At 51.0% G+C, this 19390-nt stretch overlaps 1 protein-coding gene across 1 annotated transcript in view; it reads left to right on the forward strand.

Moving 5' to 3' along the window:
- Window positions 1–619: 619 nt before the first annotated feature.
- The window catches only part of KIAA1614 (KIAA1614 ortholog), a 34195-nt gene continuing 15424 nt past the window's right edge, over window positions 620–19390 (forward strand). Inside the window, 5 exon segments of the mRNA XM_067535132.1 lie at window positions 620–643; window positions 645–726; window positions 5548–6546; window positions 8281–8344; window positions 18486–18629. Coding sequence (XP_067391233.1) covers window positions 620–643; window positions 645–726; window positions 5548–6546; window positions 8281–8344; window positions 18486–18629 — 1313 coding nt within the window.

Raw genomic sequence — 19390 nt, forward strand, 5'->3', positions numbered from 1 at the left:
CCCCCTTTGATGCTTTGCTCTAGCTGGATTGGAGGGGTGTGGTGCTAGGAAAACTCCACTGCATTTAACTCCTGGGAGTCATGGCAGAGAGAGGCCTAGCCGGGGTCCTGCTGTGCGTCTTGTGCTGAGCCCAGCTGGTCCTGCATGATTTTCCCCCCTCCGCTCCTTCCAGTTGCAACCCGTTGTGCAGATGTCCCCCATTGGCTGGGGTCCTGCTATGATCCTTGTGCAGAGCTCTTCTCCGCAGCTGGGGTAGCTCCTGCTGTGATCCCGCCCAGAGAGCTCTCTGTCTGCCCCCTCATATTTGGTATCTCTCTCTCTCTGGAGTGCAGTTCTGCTCCTCCCCCGCTACCGTGGTGGTTTTATCGGTGTGGATATGAACTGTTAACGTCTGGGGGCGGGAGGCCATGATCCTCCGAGCCGCGCTGCATAGGAAAGAGAAATGAGTCTGGAGGGCCAGGGAGTGCGGGCTTGTCTCTGCCCAGCCCTGCCTTGAGGAGCAGCTCCCGCCTTGCAGATGGGGCCTCCAAGATCCAGGCTGGGGGAGAAGGAGCACAACCTGCACCTCTGGCAGCTGTTTCGCAGACACTTTGGCCCCACGGTGTAACCTGGACCCTGGATGGAGGTTGTGCAGGAGATTCTTCTCCCCAGCGCTGAGTTGGGGGGAAAGCTCCTGCGTCCCATACAGAAGCAGTGGATCTTTCCCAGCTGCCTCAGGAAGCCTTGGTAAGTATGAAAGTGGAGAACTGAATAGGATGTGGGGAGGGGGATTCCTTTGCAGTTATCCCACCCCCTCTCCCTGGCTAGGATGGTTGAATCTCAAGCCTCAAAGCACATTTGGAGGGAATTGCTGCAGAGGATGGGGTTGGTGGTGACTGCAATGAATCTCCGTGGAGCTCAGGGTCAGTTGGGATTAGGAGACTCAGGTATTATATGAATACTTCGCTATTACCCACAGTGCCATAGGACAGGAAGGGTGGTCTTATGGTTGAGGCACTGAACTGGGACTCAGGAGATCTAGATCCAGTTCCTGGCTCTGCTACAGACTGACTGACTGATGCTGAGCAAATCATTGCATCTCTCTGGGCCTCAGTCCCCCCACTGCACGATGGGGATAATACCTTCCCTTTCCCCTCATGCTGTGTTTGGTCTGTTTAGACTGTAATTTCTTAGGGGCAGGGGCTGCCTCTTGCTGCATTTGTACAGCATCTAGCTCAGCAGGGCACTATTGTCTCCTATGGCTTCTGCATAAGATTCCTCCAGTCTGGTTTTTTTTAAGATACCTATTTCTGAGGGAGTCTACGGGCCTATCTGCATGGGAAAGTTTTACCATTATACCAGTATAGTTGTACCGCTATAACCCCCACACCCGCCATGTGAACATTCTTATTCTGATAGAAGGCCTGTTCTCAGTTTAGTTTGTTGCTTGGGGTTAAGGGTTAAGCTAAACCACAGAAAGTTCTGGTATAAGAGCATCTACATGGTGGTGTGGGGGTAACTATATGGGTTTAAATTTACATCTCCACTTATACCAATCTTTTATTCCTGTAGACTAGTCCTAGGTAGTGAAACATCGCTGCTCAACTTGGAGGTGAAAAACCCTGTGAACAAGTTTCTGCTTCTTTTTTGCTCTTGGAAGATTCCCTGGGCTAACATGTTGAAATGTGTCGCCTCCAGTTTTTTCCCATCTGAAGATGTGTAACATCTTTAACTGCTTCACTGCTGTTTGGTGTGCCAGGTAGGCTGATCAAAGCACAGGTGCAGTGCTGCGTGAATATTCGTATCAAAGCATTACATTCCCGGGGGGTGTTGGCACATCAGTGGAATACCACAGCAACACACAGGCATTGGACTGGAGCAGTGTTTCTCAACCTTTTAAGTAGCAAGTACCCCCTAGCTTCTGAAAATTGTAATAAGTACCCCAACACTCAATTTTCCACAGGATTTTATATTTACAGACTAATGTGAGCCATATGTTAGAAGAAGGGCTGAGTATATAAGCCATGATAGGACAGATGTCAGATCTAGTGTGGGCAGGGTTACCACCTTTACACCAGGGGTGCACAACTCAAGTATGTACCTGGGCTAGAGGTGATGTTGGCCAAAGCTAGGAGGCTTTTAGTGGCGTGCCAATGCTGGGGAATATAAAGCGCCGCGCCATATTTTTTGCCATAGATTTGAGAGGAGGAAGGGGTGAGAGAGAGAGAGAGAGAGACAGGAAAAGAGGGTAATTGGTGAAATCTGGGCCTGTCATAGTTGTCAATTTCACTGCTCAGCTAAAGCAGTGAAATTGATAAGTTATCTGGGTACTGGGCTTTGAGCCAGGGATGGGGGCTGCCCCCTGGGCAAGTTGCAGGTGGCTGCTGCCTGGCTGCCAGCCCGGGAGGTGGGTGACTGCCACCCAATCCGAGCTGGGGCAGAGGAGGCTTCTGCGCTGGCTGGGACCCAGGGATGTGGGCAGGCGGCTGCTGCCTGTTTTCAAGCTGAGGCGCTGGAGGCTGTTCCTCAGCTCGAAACTGGGCTGCGCGTGGCTGTCACCCAGCTGCGAGCCCAGCTCACAAGATACAGGAGACTGCCACCGGGCTACTACCTGGGAGCTGCGACCGAGTGGGAAGCGGGCTGCTGCCGCCTGGCTTCCCCAGAAGTCAGCAGCTGCCACCCGCCTCCCCTTCACTCTTTTTCCCTGGGTACCCCCTGCCTGTGTCTCATGTACCCCCAGGGGTACGTGTACCACAGGTTGAGAAACTATGGACTGGAGGACCATTAGCCTGCAGTGACGTGAGGGGAGGGTGATTCTTTGGCCTCCTGGGTTCTATTCCTGACTCTGCTACTGATTTGCTGTCGACCTTGGGCAAGTCACTTAGGCCAAGGTTTTCAAAGGTGACTAATAGTTTTGGGTGCCTCCATTTTTGTTTGCCCACCTTGAGACACCTTAAAAGAGCCAGATTTTCCACACTTTCTGAAAACCAGGCTCTTCAAAATGCCTCAAGTTGGACACCCCATATTGCTAGTCATTTTTGAAAACCTGGGCTTTAGCTTCTGTGGCCCCATGGACCTCATTTGTCACATGTGGGTGAGAATATTCCCCTGCTTTAGAGGGATGCCATGAGGATGGATTAAGGTTTGCGATGGGCTTTGAGATCCTCAGACGGAAGGTGCTACAGAAGGGCAAGGTTGTAACCGTTTTAAAATGGAAAGTGGGGCAGCTCCCAAGTGTTCAGAGCTTGTTACTGGGGTTCAGGGAAGGCACTAAATATGTCTGTCTCATGGCTGTGTGTGGCAGGGAGGGCTGGGCTTGCCCATTGCTCCTTGGCAATATATAATTGCTACATCCCAGCCAAGGCTATGTGGAGATCCACCTGGTGAGTGGGATGGCAGTGGGCACCTCTGTCTCTTCTTCTGAATGGTTTGCTTTGAGGCTTAGGTCTGGAAACCATTCCAAGGGGTGTTTAGTTTTTTTTAAGCCAGGTTTTCTTCTTCCCTCCCTACACTGCCCTTGTATTTGAAGTCTTTTTCCTCTTGATTTTCTGGAAAGTCAAGGAGAATGTTTCATGTCACTTGCTGATTCCCCTCCCCTCTCCTCTTCAAGCCAGCTGGTCTCTTGGGTGGGAGAGAATTCAGCTCCGGCCCTCACCCTCATGCCTGCCCTTCTCATGATGTCCATCTCAGCCTTACGCAAGTGCCTGAACCTGCTCACTCATACCCTCAGACTTGGTGATGAGGGGAAGGGCCACGTAAACAGAGAGTTTGCCCACTGTATCTTTTGTGTCACGGTGGAAAGCCTAGGAGAACATTGGGTGTCAGGATCCATCTAGTTTGGAGTGCACCTATGTATTTATAAATATACCAGCTGCCATAGCAGCCTCACAATGCAGCAGTACAAAGGGTCACACTTGAAGTCATTTATTTAAAAAACTCATTTAAATTTATTTTGTAGTGGAGGGACTCAGCTATCTAAAGTGGAGTTCATCTGACTTCACCTGAGGCTTTGACCTTCCCAGCTAGGAACTGCGCATGCAGGTCACCTTGCAATACCTTTGTCTCTAGGGACTGACCAAGCTGGTGTGGTTGGAATTAACGTGTTCACCGAACCTCTGCTCCAAACCCATGCAGAATTGACCCATGCCTGTCTAGGAATATCTTCTCTTGCTCTTTTCCTGGCTCCTCCCTTTTCTGCCTTCCACAGTTCTGAGAGAGGAGGTGCCAGAATGCCACAAACAAGGTGGTTTCCCTGGGAGCTTGTGGCCCAACTGAAGGCAGGACAGAAGTGTGCTCTTGTGAGATGACCAGCCCAGCCTAGCAAACTCAGCGTGAGAAACCAGACTTCTGGAGGCTGATCCAGGACTTTCGAAAACCCCCACTATTCCCTCAGATTCTGTGCAGATTTGGGAGCTGAGGAACCCTTGCCATGTGCTGACACTATCAGTGGCATGAGGCTTTGTGAGCTGAGTTGTGGGGGTTGGGTCTTAAGCTTCCCCCAAAACTTCATTCAGGCTGGTCACTTTCCTAACTCAGCAATTCTGAATCAATAGTGACCTCTGGGATGGATGTTTCCAGGCTCTGAATGACCAGCTGCTTCATGGCCTGAGGAGAGGCAGCATGACCTAGGGGTTATGCCGGGGGATTGCAAGTGAGGACACCTGAATTCTGTCCTCAGTGTTGTCACTGACCTGCCCAAGGTCACGCTCTTAATCTCTTTGTGCCTCAATTTCCCTGTCTCTAAAATGGGGATGATACTACTCTTTGCAAAGCCCCTTAAGATCCTCTGATGGAACATACTAGGTACATGCAGATAGGTATTTTATCTTGTCGCTGTCAGGAAATGCCCATTCTAGAGGCCATTACTGCTATTCTAAACCATTTATACGGGGAGATTAGACAAAAGCAGAGAGATAATGACTTGTTTAATGTGTCTGAAGACAAGGAAAGTTGAAGTACCCATTGCCATAGAGCGTGTTCAGTTCACAGTACTTGTCTCTTCCTCACAGCGTCACCTGGTGCAGTGACCAATCCAAAAGCAGCACCCTGCTCTCACTACATCAGATTTTGATGGAAAGTATAAAATAGTGAAAGCGGTGCCTGGTGAATTTCTGTCTGCACTGATGGTTGTGCCCAAGAACTGCATACAACCATGGGGTGGGCCCATTGACCATTAGTTGGAGCAGGGGCCTGGGAACTGGGATTCCTGATTTCTGGTCCCAGGGATGTGGTGAACTTTGGCAAATTGCTCAGTGTCTGTGTCTGTTTGCTCTTCCTTGACACAGGGATAATCAAACATCTCCGCTTTCTGGGGCAGGGCCCATCTTTTTCTTCTGTCTGTGTAGCATCTATCCCTGGTGCTCATTGGGGCTACTGCAATGTAAATAGCCCTGTGCAATGCTTAAAGACCTTTGGCAAGAGGCTGTGTGGAGCTGGCTAATGTTAACAGTGGGAAGAGGAGTTCCCTGGATGTGTATTGAGAGGAGGGTGTGCGGGCCAATCCAGCTGTGATGCTGCCTTTACAGCCAAGCTGAGTTCTGCCCTTACTGCTCTTTGTTTTCTCTGAAGGGGCCCCCAGGAGGTGGAAGGCCGACATGGAGGGAAGCTCGCCAACGGAGAAGAGAAGAGCCATGAAGAGCATGAAGCAGTATGGCGGGAACGCCGGTAGAAACAATCTCCCACCTGAGAGCAGAGAGTCCAGCAGCAACCAGTCTGTCAGAGCAGCCTGGGAGCCAGCAGGGCCGAGCAGGGCCACTCACTCTGTTCTGGAGGGCAAGGTGAAGGCTCTGAAGGAGAAGAGGCTGACCATTAAGCAGGGAGGAGCAGTGTCCCAGGAACGTGCCTCTCTGAAGAAGCCCAAGATCCGGAAAGGGAAGCTCGCGCCAGGTCTGGCTGTGGTGGAGGGGGTCCCCCAGGACGCGGTGGTGGAGCCGCGAGCTCAGATCCGCACCTACTTGACAGATGTGCTGCTAGACAGCAGTGACAACTTGGACTGTGGGCAGGGTACCAGAGGGGCCGTGGGTGCAGACCTTTACACCAACAATGCAGAAGCTCTGAAGGCGCATAGGACAGAGGGAGAAGGTAGTGCCTTGCACTGCAGCCCAGCTGAGGAGCTCTGGAGGGTCCCAAGTCCAGGAAGGAACATCCCGGAGAAGGCTGTCTACTGCTTAGAAACCAGGGCGCAAAGGGGCTCCCCAAATGGGCTTTGTGGCACCCGCTCCACTAAGAAGCCTCTCTCAAGCAGCCAGAAATCTTCTCTGGAAGAAAATGGCAAACCAGCCCACTTTGGAGAAGAGCTGACCGAGGCTAGGGACTTGGAAAGCATCTCCCTTGTTCCCAGGGAGGATCTGTGCCAAGGGCTGCGGAGGGCGGAGAGCTGGGGTAGTATTGGCAGTGCTGGGAGTGCCACCAGTGTGCTGTCTCTGGCTGAGCGGGTGGAGAGGAACCGGGCTGTGCTGCAGGAGATGCTGAGCCTGTTGCGGCAGAACCACTCTCTGCTGGAACCTTGCGAGCTCCGTTGCCACGACAAAGAAGCTCTCAGGCACATGACGGATGGAGCCGCTCAAGGTGGGTGTTTGCCGTGGGAGTGTGTGTGAGGTGGGCACTAAGGGGACATGTCACAACCATCTTAACGCAACTCTGCCACTCACCGCAGTCCTGCCCTCTAGTACCGACCCCTGCTGTCCACTCTGAATTAGGCCACGTCTACACTACCACTTATGGCGGCAAAACTGATGTCGCTCAGGGGTGTGAATGTTCTGCCCTCCAGGGTGACATAAGTTGCACTGACATCAGTGCTAGTGTGCACAGTCCTATGCTGCTTGCGGGGAGGTTTTTTTCTGCCAATGGGAGAGCTCTCGTCCGTCAGCATATAGCGTCTTCACCACACGTGCTGCAGCTGTATCGGTACAGCTGCGCCACTGCTGCGCTGAATGTGTAGACATGGCCTTAGAGGATCAGTCTCCATTACTTAAAGATGCCCTACAAAGAAATTGGGGTTGTGACCATTGCCCATTTTCTGCTTCGTTATGATAGGAAAAGAAGGCCTGAAACAAGAGCGGAGGGGGAAGGGTGAGGGTTTTGCATATCTCTTTAAATCATGGGCCCTTTCTCCACAAAACAATGGTAGCGCTTTAATTAAATGAGCGCAACTTCCTTGTGGGGTCACTTCCATTCAGGGCTTTGTATCAATGTAGCTTAAATATGAGGAATGGCAAGCCTGGTTGGAGGTTTCAGATGTGGATTGTGAGCATTGCCAGTTCAAAATGGAATCTTTAACAAAGACAGCTTTTCTCTTAAGAGTTTCTTGGATATTTGAGTTAAAGAAACATAAAAATCCCAAGGTTTTACAGAGTGTGAATAAAAATCACCTCTCACAATTAGTCAGCTTTCACTTGTATAGTGTATATGAGGTCACAATGCTGCCAGTTCTCCAGTCATCGATAGTGTCTTCTAGGTTAAACAGAATAGTCAAGGCCTAATTTCTAATATTAAAAATACAAGCAGGAAAAAAAAAAACCCCTTTCAGGCCACTTTATCCATCCAGAAAGTGGCAGAAGCTCAATTTTTCTTGTGGAAGTCCATCCTTGAATTACTATGGACAGTAGTAGATCAGCAAACTTGCTACTTGTTACTTAATGCTGCCAGAAGTCTCCACCACCACTAGTGCATTGTTAACTTGCTGACTCTCTGTCAGGACAACCATTTCTTTCCCAGTGCTGTGTGAGCTCTGTCCTTGCCACACTACAAGTGAAATGCTGAGAGAGGAGAAAGAAAACTGTCCTGTAGAAAACTGTAGCTGTAGGCCCTGAAATCCCTTCGCTCTGTGGGAATGGCTAGTGTGCCGTCTGCAGGGAATAGTCGGCCTTCTTGGTGGGAACATGGCTAGGAAGGCAATGGTAACGTTCCTTATGGCCATGTCATGAAAGCTGAGATCGCCTAACTCAATGCAGTGATCCGAGTTCAAGCAGATCTGTTTTAGACCAAACACCAGTGAAGAAGCCCTGCCCTGCTTTCTTGCTAATGGTTCTGTGCGCTGGCGTTTGAGCACAAACATATCTTGGTGTCAGACCGGAGGGTCTCTCAAAAAAATCCTCATATTGCCGATTGGAGCCTTAAAATAGACTGCATTAGAATGACATCATCTAGAAGGAAAGGGTTAGCTTGGGGGAATGAGCCTTTCGGCTGGCTTGCGGGTGAATGGGCTCTGTGGTGAACAGAAGAGCAGTGTCTCTTTCACACACCCCTGCTTTCCCTGTTGCTGAGATGTTCGACTCAATGAGTGTCTGTTGTGGGTTGCAGAGCTGCTGGTGAATGACCTGGACTGGGACTCTGGGGTCTCCCTTCAGGACTCGGAAGGGTACAGGTAAGAGCTGAGAACACTGCTGGAGGAAAGTGAAGATTCCCCCACCCCCATGTATTTATTTATTTTTTTAACTATCAGGCAATCCCTGGTGGGTGACTGGCCGGTTCCTGTTAGGCAGCCGACCATGTCACAGAGCGCCATCACTATCATTACCTGTGCGGCAGTCTCTGCAGAAGGACGCTGAGCCCTTAGAGGTGGCCTTCCCCCCTCTCGCGCACATGGCTGGAACGGGGGTGCTCACCCAGGCCGGTAGGGGAGGAAGCTGAGTGCTGGGGTTCTATGGAGAGCTCCTGTCTGCAGGGCCATGAGTCAGGCAGCTGTCCCCAGCCCTAAGCTGACCCCAAACAGCAATCTCTAAATGCGCAGCGTTCCCTGCCAGCACCCCCTGCACACTGATGATTGGGAGCCCGGCACTGCTGAACTAAGGATGGGAATTCCTTTCACTTGGCTTCTCAGCATACCCACTGAGAGGAGTGGATAAAAACATATAGCACTCTTGCTGGAAGGTTGCGACATAACACGACTTTATTTCTAGACTTCAGAACGGTAACACACCAGAACCCGAAAGCAGAGACACAAAGCAGGCGGCTGCCTAGGACAGAGAGACACATCTCTCCCCATACTGTAGGCTGGCTGGTAGCTGATTAACTGCTGCTAGGCCCAGATCACTTCCCTGAAGCGTCCCCCAGCCTACAAGTGGGAGCAGGAAAACCCCTACGATTTGAAGTGATGGTGTATAATTGTACACCACATACTTGAACAAGAAAATATAACACTCGGATCTAAACAGAAGGCGAAAAGGAGTAAAGTCTGGGAGGGCAGTTAGTTCTAGGCTCCTGCCAGGCGCCAGCCTGTCTTAGTTCTTTATTGGCCCTGGGGCTGCTGATTCACAGGACTTGGTCTTCCCAGTGGGAGCCCGGATAGCCCCAAATGCTATATTGTGTGTTTTACAAAGGGCAGGTCTAGCTATTCATGGAGAGCATGTGTCTCCTCTCAGGGCAGGGAGTCCTCAGCAGCGCATGCAGCGTTATCGGCCTGGGGCTGCCATTAAAGCTGCCTTTTGCCGATGGCTACAGCTCAGGGGACTTGCCAGGGGAACCTGACGACGGGCCTACGCTGCCAAATTCAGATCTGGATCCGTCTGAGCAACCGAGGCTCTGGGGTGGCAGCTCAAACCCACCCGTCAGGGGAACAATCAATGTCAACAGGAAAGTGTGATGGTAGGATGTGTGCATGCACACAGGAGCGGGAGGGAGGAAAGGGCCTGTTTCATGCCTTACCCATTCCCTTCAAGGGGGGTGTCTTCTGCGCTGCCCTTGCTCCCCCCCCCAGCTTGTCTATTAGTCTGCTGTGTGACTCTGAGCTCCAAGGAAACTATGCCCTGTGCTCCTTCCCTGTTTGCTCGGAGTGCTCCTGTCACACATCACTCCCTGCTGATGGCACCCACTAGGAAGTCAGGCTGACTACACTCCCAGCAGCTGCAAAGATGGGGTAGGAGGAGGAGCAGGGATCCCCTGGCCATTTCCCCTTTTCCTACCAGCACAGGAGCCACAGGGGCGCCAGCATGCTTGAAGCTGCAGAGGGTCTGCTCTTGCCTTGTGGATTGATGGGAGTATCCCCCTAGCCCCTCCATGAGTTACTCATCGCCGCCTCCTCTTCTGATTGCTGTTCTTTCTGGGGGACGCAGACTGGGAGGATGGATGGACGAATGTCTCATGAGTTTGTTTCCACCCCGCACCTCCAAATAACAATACCTCACTCTCATCTATTGCTTTTCATCAGTAGAGCACCAAGCGCTGTACAAAGGAGGGCAATATTGTTATCCCTGCTGTACAAATGGAGAAACTGAGGCACAGCGCGGGGAAGTGACTTGCCCATGGTCATCCAGCAGATTAGAGGCAGAGCTGCGAACAGAATCCAGCCCTGCTGAATCCCAGTTCAGTGACAATTAATAGATTTTAGTGCCTAGAAGAGGTGTCAGATTGACTTCTTGGGAGCCCTCTATCTACAGAAGTGTAGTGTGAGCACCAGCTACTGCCCTGCCACTATGCATCAGCCACCTGGCGACAGTCGTTTCTGGCTCCTTGCTGTTAGCGTAGGAGCATGAGGCTTTAGAGTTGGGGTATTCATGGACTAGATGCATCCTGTGGAATAGTGAGCAGGAGAAAGACCAGTTGTAGATTCTAGACAGAAACTTGCAAATCAGTGTAGGGCTGGGCCATGGTGCGAAACAAATAATGGGCTTTGCGCTGTGAGCCTAGGATTTAAGGAGGAGTCAATAGTTCTAGTGCTTCCTGCGGGATTTGTCAGACAGTGGATCAAATGTTCAGTAGGGCCTCAAGCTGGTCTATCTGTCCATCCATCTGTCCTGCTGGCCCTCATCCCCATAGTATCTGTGCAAACCTCTTAGTGCTTCACAACGATGGGGGAACAGGTGCTGGGGGGGGTGAGGGAGAGGTGACTTGCACAAGGTCACCCGGCAGGTCACTTTGGGAATAGAACCCAGGTGTCTTGATGTGCCCTACCCAGACCATGTTCCATGTTCATCTGTGCACATGCAAATCGCTGATCTGAGTGGTTTTAAGCACTATCCCTTAGAGCAGTGGTTCTCAACCAGGGGCATGCATGGGGGTACACAGAGGTCTTCCAGGGGGTATATCGCCTCATCTAGATATTTGCCTACTTTCACAACAGGCTACATAAAAAGCACTAGCAAAGTCAGTACAAACTCAAATGTCATACAGACAATGACTTATTTATATTGCTCTATATATGTTACACTGAAATGTAAGTACAATATTTATATTCCAATTAATTAAATTTATAATTATATGCTGAGTAAGTATTTTTAAATGAAATGAAATTTAGGGGTATGCAAGATAAATCAGACTCCTGAAAGGGGTACAGAAGTTTGGAAAGGTTGAGAACCACTGCCTTAGAGGTCAGGCTTGTAGGACACCCAGTGTTAATGCTCAAAATTTGTGTGTGTAGGCTTTAAGGTGCATCAGCAGAGGCCACCCTGTGGAAATACGGCCTCAACTGACTGGTCCCGATTGTGCTCCTGGTGCTCTGCACGATATCCGGGAAGAGATTGATCCAAACGATCAACAGCTCACAGGGGTTAATGGGCCCAGAAGGTTTGGGAAAGTTGTAAGTGCTTGTAGTGAGGAGGGAATAGGATTTAAATCTCCCCATGTGCTAGTGCAGATTGTGCAGGTTGTAATCTATAATCTCATTGAACTATAATGGTAAACCTTTGAGATATGGACTAAAAATGAGAGAGAGAGAGAGAGAGAGAGAGCCTAGAGAGGGAGAGACTCCCCACTGGGTCAGCGTGCTGCACCTCCCATTTGTGTGTGGGAGGAGGGGAGAGACTCCATTTGACCTGTTGCAGCTGACTGGCTGCCCAGCTGCAGTAATGTGCAGGATGATGCTCTGGTCACCAAAGGTGGAAGCTGGAGGGAATCCACTGACTGAGTCCGCTGGATGGTTTGGGCCTCCAGCTGTTGGGGATGTCATGGGTGATGAGAGACTGAAAGGTTTTCATGCAGCGGGTGAGTGAGCTTGTGGAGTGGCTGCCCCGGGGCAGTGCTGGAGGCAGCTAGCAGATCAGTGTCGGGAAAAAGGCATTTAAGGAGAGAGAATGTCACATTAGTGGTTGTCTCTGCGAGTTAGGGAAATGGGCCAGGCTTGATGGTGTCCCGAATCTCCCTTCATCCAAAACATTTTATGTAAGTCAAGGGATTCTACTCCATTACATTCTCCAGTTTAATGAAGAGTTGAGATAGGACCATTACACGTGGTGAATAATACTGAGCTCTCTGCATGTCCAGGTCTCGGCAAAAGATGTTTCTTATCCTCATTTTACAGAGGGGGAAACAAACGCCAAAGGTATCACAGCAGATCAGTGACAGAGCTGGGAAGGGAACCTTGGTTTCCTCATTCTCAAGCTAGTTCTCTAGCCACTGGATCACATTGCCTCCTTAATGGCCTCTGCCTGTTTGCTTTTGAACTTGCCCTGGTCGGAGTCCCGGTTATGACCCCTTGTGGACATTTGCCTAGCAATATCCACACACATCTTTATTCCGTTGGCTGGTCACAAAGGCGTCCTGCACCCACACTTCTCACCAGGTGGCAATGACATCTAGTGTCTTAGCACAGTTCCAAGCAGCTGCTTGAGGCATGTTGCAGGGCTTCTGGAGTAATATTGCAGCAAAGCTGATATATTTGAATCCAGGAGCAAAAGGGCAAATATTCTGACTCTGTGCCAGTTTTTAAATGGAGACAGAGACTTCTGGTCAACTTCACACCAGAGCAGTGGAGGGTGCACAGGTAATCCGAGAGGTCAGTAACCATCATCCACAAAGCCACGTGAGATAGTCGTTGGAGGACTGGCAAAGCAGTGCATAGCAGCATTGCGTGCACACCAACAGGAGACTGAACTAACTCAATCCACACTGAATTTTGCTCACTTCGAAAGTGGACTCCAGATGCAACAGATGCGCAGTTAGTGTATGTAAGTGTTTTCAAACTAGATTAACTGGATTTAGTCTGGTTTAAACCCCCTGTGTAGACAAGCCCTAAAATAACAGGGCCCAAGTTATAAAGGGCCTCGTAAATCCAGTCAGTGCCTTGAATGGCACTGGGAAACAATCCATAATCCACTGCAGAGGTAGGTATAACGTGCTCCCTGCATGAGATGCAGCACGAAGGCAGCCGTATTCCATGCAAGCTCCGGCCATGGAGTGGTCTGGGTGGGTAACCCCACCCCGCTATGGAGGCTGCAGGTGACAGAGGAGCCATGGGCAGTACAAATCCACCTGTCAGCCAGTATGAGTCATGACAGGCCCATGGGATGCTCTGAAGCGAGGGTGGACACTCGTGTGTTACGCCTGCCTTCCCCTAGGAAGCCCTCGTCATGAAAGAGTTAATCTGAGACTCTCTGAAGTGACTGTCTGAGCTGATTATTGTAATCAGGGGGATTATGGCAACAGCCAATAGGGAAAGCCTGTGCTCTGGAATAGCCTGTGGCTCACTCACCTGTGGGGTGGGACAGAGCAGGGGGCAGCTAGGAGACAATCTGAAGTGGAAGAACATGGACAGGGAGAGGTTTTCCCCAGGGCAGGGCACTGGGCAGGGGAGCTGGGGAGTGGGTGGGTACAGGCAGAGAATGACATTGCCATTCTGGGAATCAATTGTCCTGAGTGTAGCAGGAGGCTGGAAGGAAAGCTTGGATCTCACTGCCTCTGAGAGAATGGGATTCAGCTCTTTTTGGGGTGAGGTGTAACATGCATATCCTAATACATGCACTGTTAAAATATGCTAGAATTATTCCCCGGGGAGCTGCGCTGCACTGGAGAGATTATGGAGGATCCCCTGGGGGGAGAAAAGGGAGCTGCACTGCAGTGTGACAGCTGTGGGGGAGAGGGGCTGCTGCAGTCCCTCTTGCAGTGGAGAGATCGCAGTGCAATTCCTGGCAGGGAGGAGGAAGGGGCTGCACTATAGATCCAGTAATACTCCACTTGTGGTTTGAGTGCCAGGGGACTGGAGCCCCCCATTACAGTCGGGAAATTGTCTGAGTCCGAGTGGATTCAGGCTGCTGCTTCTGCGCAGAGTCTGCAGTGTGACTCTGAGTGGCTTACAGGTAGCTCCTGCCACGCCTGGCTCCTAAGGAACTGACAGTCACAGAAACCCTGGGCCTTGGGACTAATGAAGTGCTTGAATTCTGCTGGGCGTAGGTTGGTGTTGGGGAGTCATTTCTTCTTCCAAGTCGGGTAGATCCCTCTCCATGGTCATGGCCAGGACTTCAGAGAGAGGCCCTGAAGATTTCAGCCTGGGTCCTACACCCAATGCCGTGTGTTCAGAGTGAGTGTGAGCAAAGGACGATGCTGGATGCATTCAACAAACCTGCTAGCTCTGAGTTTAGTGCATTAATTGAAGGCTCCTGCTAACCTGGGGCACTGCACCAGTTTCAACAACACATGCATAGAGTAGGGGCAGCTGAAAAGACTCTGCTGCCTCCAGGGAACTGATTATACCATCCGTTTCAACCAGGGCTGGCCCAGCCCTGGCTGTGCCCAGAGAGCCTCAGGCCCCCTCCACACCATAGCTGGAAGCATGAGTTTGTAATTAGTGTAATGTCTGCTCAGCTTGCCTAGTTAAAAGTGACTTTGGTCTGGGCCCACACCGCAGCTTTTCTGCCATCGCAGCCATGTTTTTGTGCCTTCTCCTCCCCCCATGCCCCCTGCCTAGCTGTATGTGTTAGGAGTGCATTCTGGGCAGATATTCCATGGTGCCCCAGCTGCCCATGCCAAGGACTATGGCTGTTTTTCAGAGCCCCTTCTGTTTCTGCCTAGGATTCTGGGAACTCTTACACTATACCCACAGTCCCCTGCTCCAAGGACAGAGTGGCCATTTGGTGTCATGGAGACCTTCCTGGCACTGTAGGTTCCAAGGCAGAAATGGTAACAGCCCCGAGTGCTCTCAGGTGTTACCTGGAAAGGGGCCATAAGCCTGGTGTCCCTCTGTGCTGCCTTAGTGAACTGGGCGGAGGGCAGCCTCTGAATGGGCCAGTCTCTCCCATCGGTGGGACAGTGTAATCCTACTCTCTGCTCTCTCAGCACATGGCATTAAGCAACCTGACTCTGTCCTTTCTCCCTTTCATGCTTGTCTCTTATCACCATGGTGCTCCTGGCCACGTTTGCCTGTAGGCCCATGAGTTCTGGCCTAGGGGGCAGTGATTTTGGGGAAGACAATCTGAAGCGAAAGGAGAATGAAAGAAAAGGTTAGGGGCCAGATGGTGTCTCAGCCACAGAGCACTATGAGCCGAGAACATAACGCATGTCTGCACTTCTCATAGTCAACCCTGGCTGTGCGCCATCGTTGCTAGCAGCCTAGTCTGCTGCGTGTCTGGATCCTGTGTTTGCAATTAGCTGCATGGCTGATTTACTATGTGGATGGGCACTCAAAGCTGGTAAACTGTCCTCCCTCTTCTCATCATCCTTTGCCACTGAACATCCCACAGTGCCCTCTCCCACTTGTGGGGCTGCCTGCCCTTGGGAACTCTTTTCCCCTGTGTGTAAAGGGCTCAGTTAGCGACACGCCCCTGTTCCCTCGAGAAAAGCAGGATGCTTCAGATAGCCTGGACAGGAGCATGTCCCAAGAGAGAGAATTCCCCTTTCACACTAACAGATTGAGGGGAAAGTGGCTGTGCACCTACCTGGGAATATGTAAATGTGCTGGTGCGTTCCACTCCCTAACCCCATGACAGAGCCAAGGTGAGGTCACGGTAATACTCCCAAGCATGCTTCTGGAGCAGCTGGATGCTGCGTTAGAATGTGGTGCTAATGACGCTTGCTGGTGAGCTAGGAACCAAGCGTCCCCTCAATGTTTTGGTAGGTGAAGAACCTCTGTGGTGGAACAACCTTTAGAAGGGCACAAGGCGTTCCTCCCCTCCCTTCCCCGAGACACACAATCATTGGCTTTGCTTTTGTGAGTTACACTCCAGCTCTTGCTCACATGATGAGAAAGAGACAGATAGACACACACACACCTTTCCCCTCCACTGCTGGCTGAACAGCCAAGTGTGAGAGGTGTCTTTGGGCTATTGAGAGCACCCATCACTAGAGCATCAAAGTTAAATCTGCAAGCTGAGGTCCATAACAGGCTTCCTGGAGCATCCTGCTTTTCTTAAAGGAACATTAGCAGTTGATATTTCTTTGAGTGATTGGGGTGGGAATGGCATCAGGCGATTAGAGGGAGAAGCTAAGCAGCCAGGCTGAAGCTGGAGAAGGAGAGGAGGTTGAGGGGGAGGAAGGGGAGTCAGACCTGCACAGAGAAGGAAAGTGACGTGTATTTTGTGTACCATATTTTTTTCTAAAATAAGTCTCCGGTGCACTGGCTCCGCAGCATGTAGAGGCTCCTAAAACACAGACACAACTGCCTGCTAGAAAACCAGACAATTCCCTCCCATGTTGTGCAGGCAGCTCCCTGAGAAGAGAAATGGGCCTCAGGGCAACGAACTTGGGCCTCGTTAAACCAGCCACGGAGTGAGTGCCAGAGCCCCTGTAGAACGCACCAGTCTCCACTGGCTTAAACCTGGGCACTGTTCGTTCAAGAATATCAACCTCTGTATGGCACATGGGGAGAGAGGCGCGTCTCGGACCGCCAGGACTCGAAGCGCCTGGGCTCTGCAGATCAAGGCCAATCCCTGGGTCATGTCTTCCGATTGCTGCATTGGCTGCCAGAAGCAGTCCCGAGTACAATGCAAGACCATTGGGACGGTGAAGGGAGGGGAGGAAGCTGTTGAAGGAAACGAATGGTCAGAGCTGAGGTGCCTTCGGCAGAGCTACCTAGGGGCCAAGGACTGGGACAGCTCTCCTTCCCCTTCTTTTTGCCCAGGGGTTGCAGGAATGAGATGCTGGAGAGAGAGATGGGAAGAGTGCCGGGCTGATCTCGGGCTCTGAACCTCTCTCTGGTGCTCTTTTTGCTTCTGCTGCCTTCGTTTAGTTCCTAATAGAAAGAGTCCCTTCTGTTGCACAACCCTTATTCCCTGTTGCTTCATTTTGGTTCCACTCAGTCATCCCTGTAGTTTCCAGATAGTGGCAGTGCTGTCCCATGCAGAGGCCCTGTCCTGGGACACAGGAGAGCTGGGTTCAACTCCCACCTCTGCCACTGGTCTGGGCAAGTCACTTCAGTGATCTGTGCCTCAGTTTCGCCATATGTAAAATGGAGGTGGTGTGGTGTAAAATGGAGGATATTCCATTTGAGATCTACAGAGGGAAAGCAGAGATACATATTGTTTTCACCTGGGTTTATAGCACAGCATTCTCCTTTCTTTGGGCAAGTCTGCCATGCAGCTGAAGCTGTAAGGTGCCATGGCCAGCAAAACTGCAGAAATACCAGCCACTCTGTCCCTGGAGGACTCCTACTTTGCTATTTCCAAATATTTAAGGTGTCTTGCAAGAGATCCTTATGTAGGGCAATGTGGTGCATTGAAAGCTGTGTAAAAATTACGAGCTGTCTCTTTAAATTTCAGTGGGTTTCCTGCTCCTGCATGCAGAGGGATCTGTAGAAAATGTGCTGCTAGGCCCAGATCCCACTGGCCAGCCAGCTTAGAGCAAGGTGGATGGGGGGAGGGAAGTCGTGCCTCTGCTACGGGGGGGGGGGGGGGGGAGTAGCCTGCTTGTGTGTCTGTTTTGGGGTTCTTGCGTGTGATCATTCTGAACTCGCAGGAATGAAGCAGGGTGGCCATTGCACCTTCCATCGAGAGTGTACTGTTTTAATCTAACTTCTCCACATGTATGCGGGGAACATAAGTCACAGCCCCTCACTGGCAGAGGGCATGGGGCAGGGGCTGGGGGGTGCCCTAGCAAGTGCATTTCAGCTCTAACCCATTGGTAAGTAGCTACAGGAGGGACCAGCAAAAAGCAATCACCGAGTAAGCCTTTAACTAAAGGTTGGCCAGGGGTGTCAAACATACAGATGTGACCCGCGGGGTTAATTTTTGTGGCCCACGCACTCTAAGCGCCACCGGCCCGCATGCCCCCAACTCCCGGAGTGCCACCGGCCATGTGGGGCCCAGACCCCGCAGTATTAAGCGGGTATGGGAAGTGAGTAAGTGAAAGCTGCGCCATTGTGCAGCCCCTTTAATATATATATATATATATTTTTTTTTTTTTTTTAACAAGTGCAGCCCACCTGCCAAGTGAACAATTTTGTCTTAAATGGCCCTTGTGGCCAGATAACTCTGACACCCCTGAGGGGCAGTGGAAACCTTGAGGATGCATTTAATGTGGCTGGAGGTCGGCTCCTCGTCCAGGGTTTCAGGATATTTGGCCTCACCCTGTCTTAAGCTCCTGAGAGCTGCTGTGTCCACTTGTAAGGCTGGTTAGGGAGTGCTCACCCCCTTCCTCCTCCAGTCCTGTCTCTGGCCAGGTCTATCATCGCTGTGTCTTTGGAAGCAGGCTCCCATCTCACTAGTGTCCTAGGCTGCCCTCTAGTGTGGCGTGCAGCGGCTCTGAGGATGGACTGTGTGCTGTTTTTCCAGGCAGAGCAGCGTCACCGTCACTGTTAAACCACTTCTAATCCTTGTTATTTTTTTCTAATCCCCTGGCCTTGCTCCCCACTGGCCTGTCTGCAGGCCCTTTGTTCCCACTCAGGAGCTTGAGCTGAGCCCCCGGCATGAGCAGGCCAAGCAGCTGCTGCAGAGAGCCCGCATGAAGGCCAGGACGAGCCCCCTGCGAGCCAGCCATGACATCCTTCCGGCTGTTCCCCAGGCCAGGCGGTGAGTGCATTGTCACAGCAGGTCAGGCATAGCTCCTGGGAATGCCAGGGGGAGGGGACGGGAGACTTGTTCCTCTTGCCAGTCTCCCTGGGTGACTCTTCTGCTTTCCTGTCTCACTCACACCCTTGAGCATAGATGACATGGACGGAAATAGAACCAGAGCGGGGTACTTGCTCTCACCTACACACAGACATCCTGTAACCCACTCCACCATATGAACAAATGTCACATGCACAGAAGAAGCCTATTACACCTTCACTGCACACTGAACATGTAAGTACAACAGATCACGCACTAGCATTGGCTCTAAAGGATTTGAAAGGGCTTTCCTTGTTTCATTTTATGATGATAAAGAGGCACCAACTGCAAGGTCTTGGCTCCCGGGGATCATTTAATTTAACAAATGATATAGAAAGATCTCCCCAGAGTAACATAAGCACAAGAGCTAGCTGAAGGATGACGGTTCCATCTTATGACAGCTTGAGAGCTTTTCAAATTTGTTTGGTTCCACATTAGAAGAAAACCAAAGCGTTGCATGTGTTTTCACAAAATGGAAATTGTATTGAAATGTCTGTTTTCAGATGGAAAACATCAGGTTTTTGATTCGCGCCTCTCTTAAAGTGATCGGAAATTCCACCCAGGATCTCAGAAACCTTACTACAGAAAACTTTGTTAAAATCAAGACAGTGTATTTTAACCAAGTTTTATCCAAAATATTCTGACCGGCTCTAATAAATAGGCAGCAACAGAGAAAGACACCC

This window comes from Emydura macquarii, unplaced genomic scaffold, assembly GCF_026122565.2.
Source record: "Emydura macquarii macquarii isolate MOO-44397 ecotype Brisbane River unplaced genomic scaffold, CSIRO-AGI_Emac_v2 contig_3477, whole genome shotgun sequence".
Classification (NCBI taxonomy): domain Eukaryota; kingdom Metazoa; phylum Chordata; order Testudines; family Chelidae; genus Emydura; species Emydura macquarii.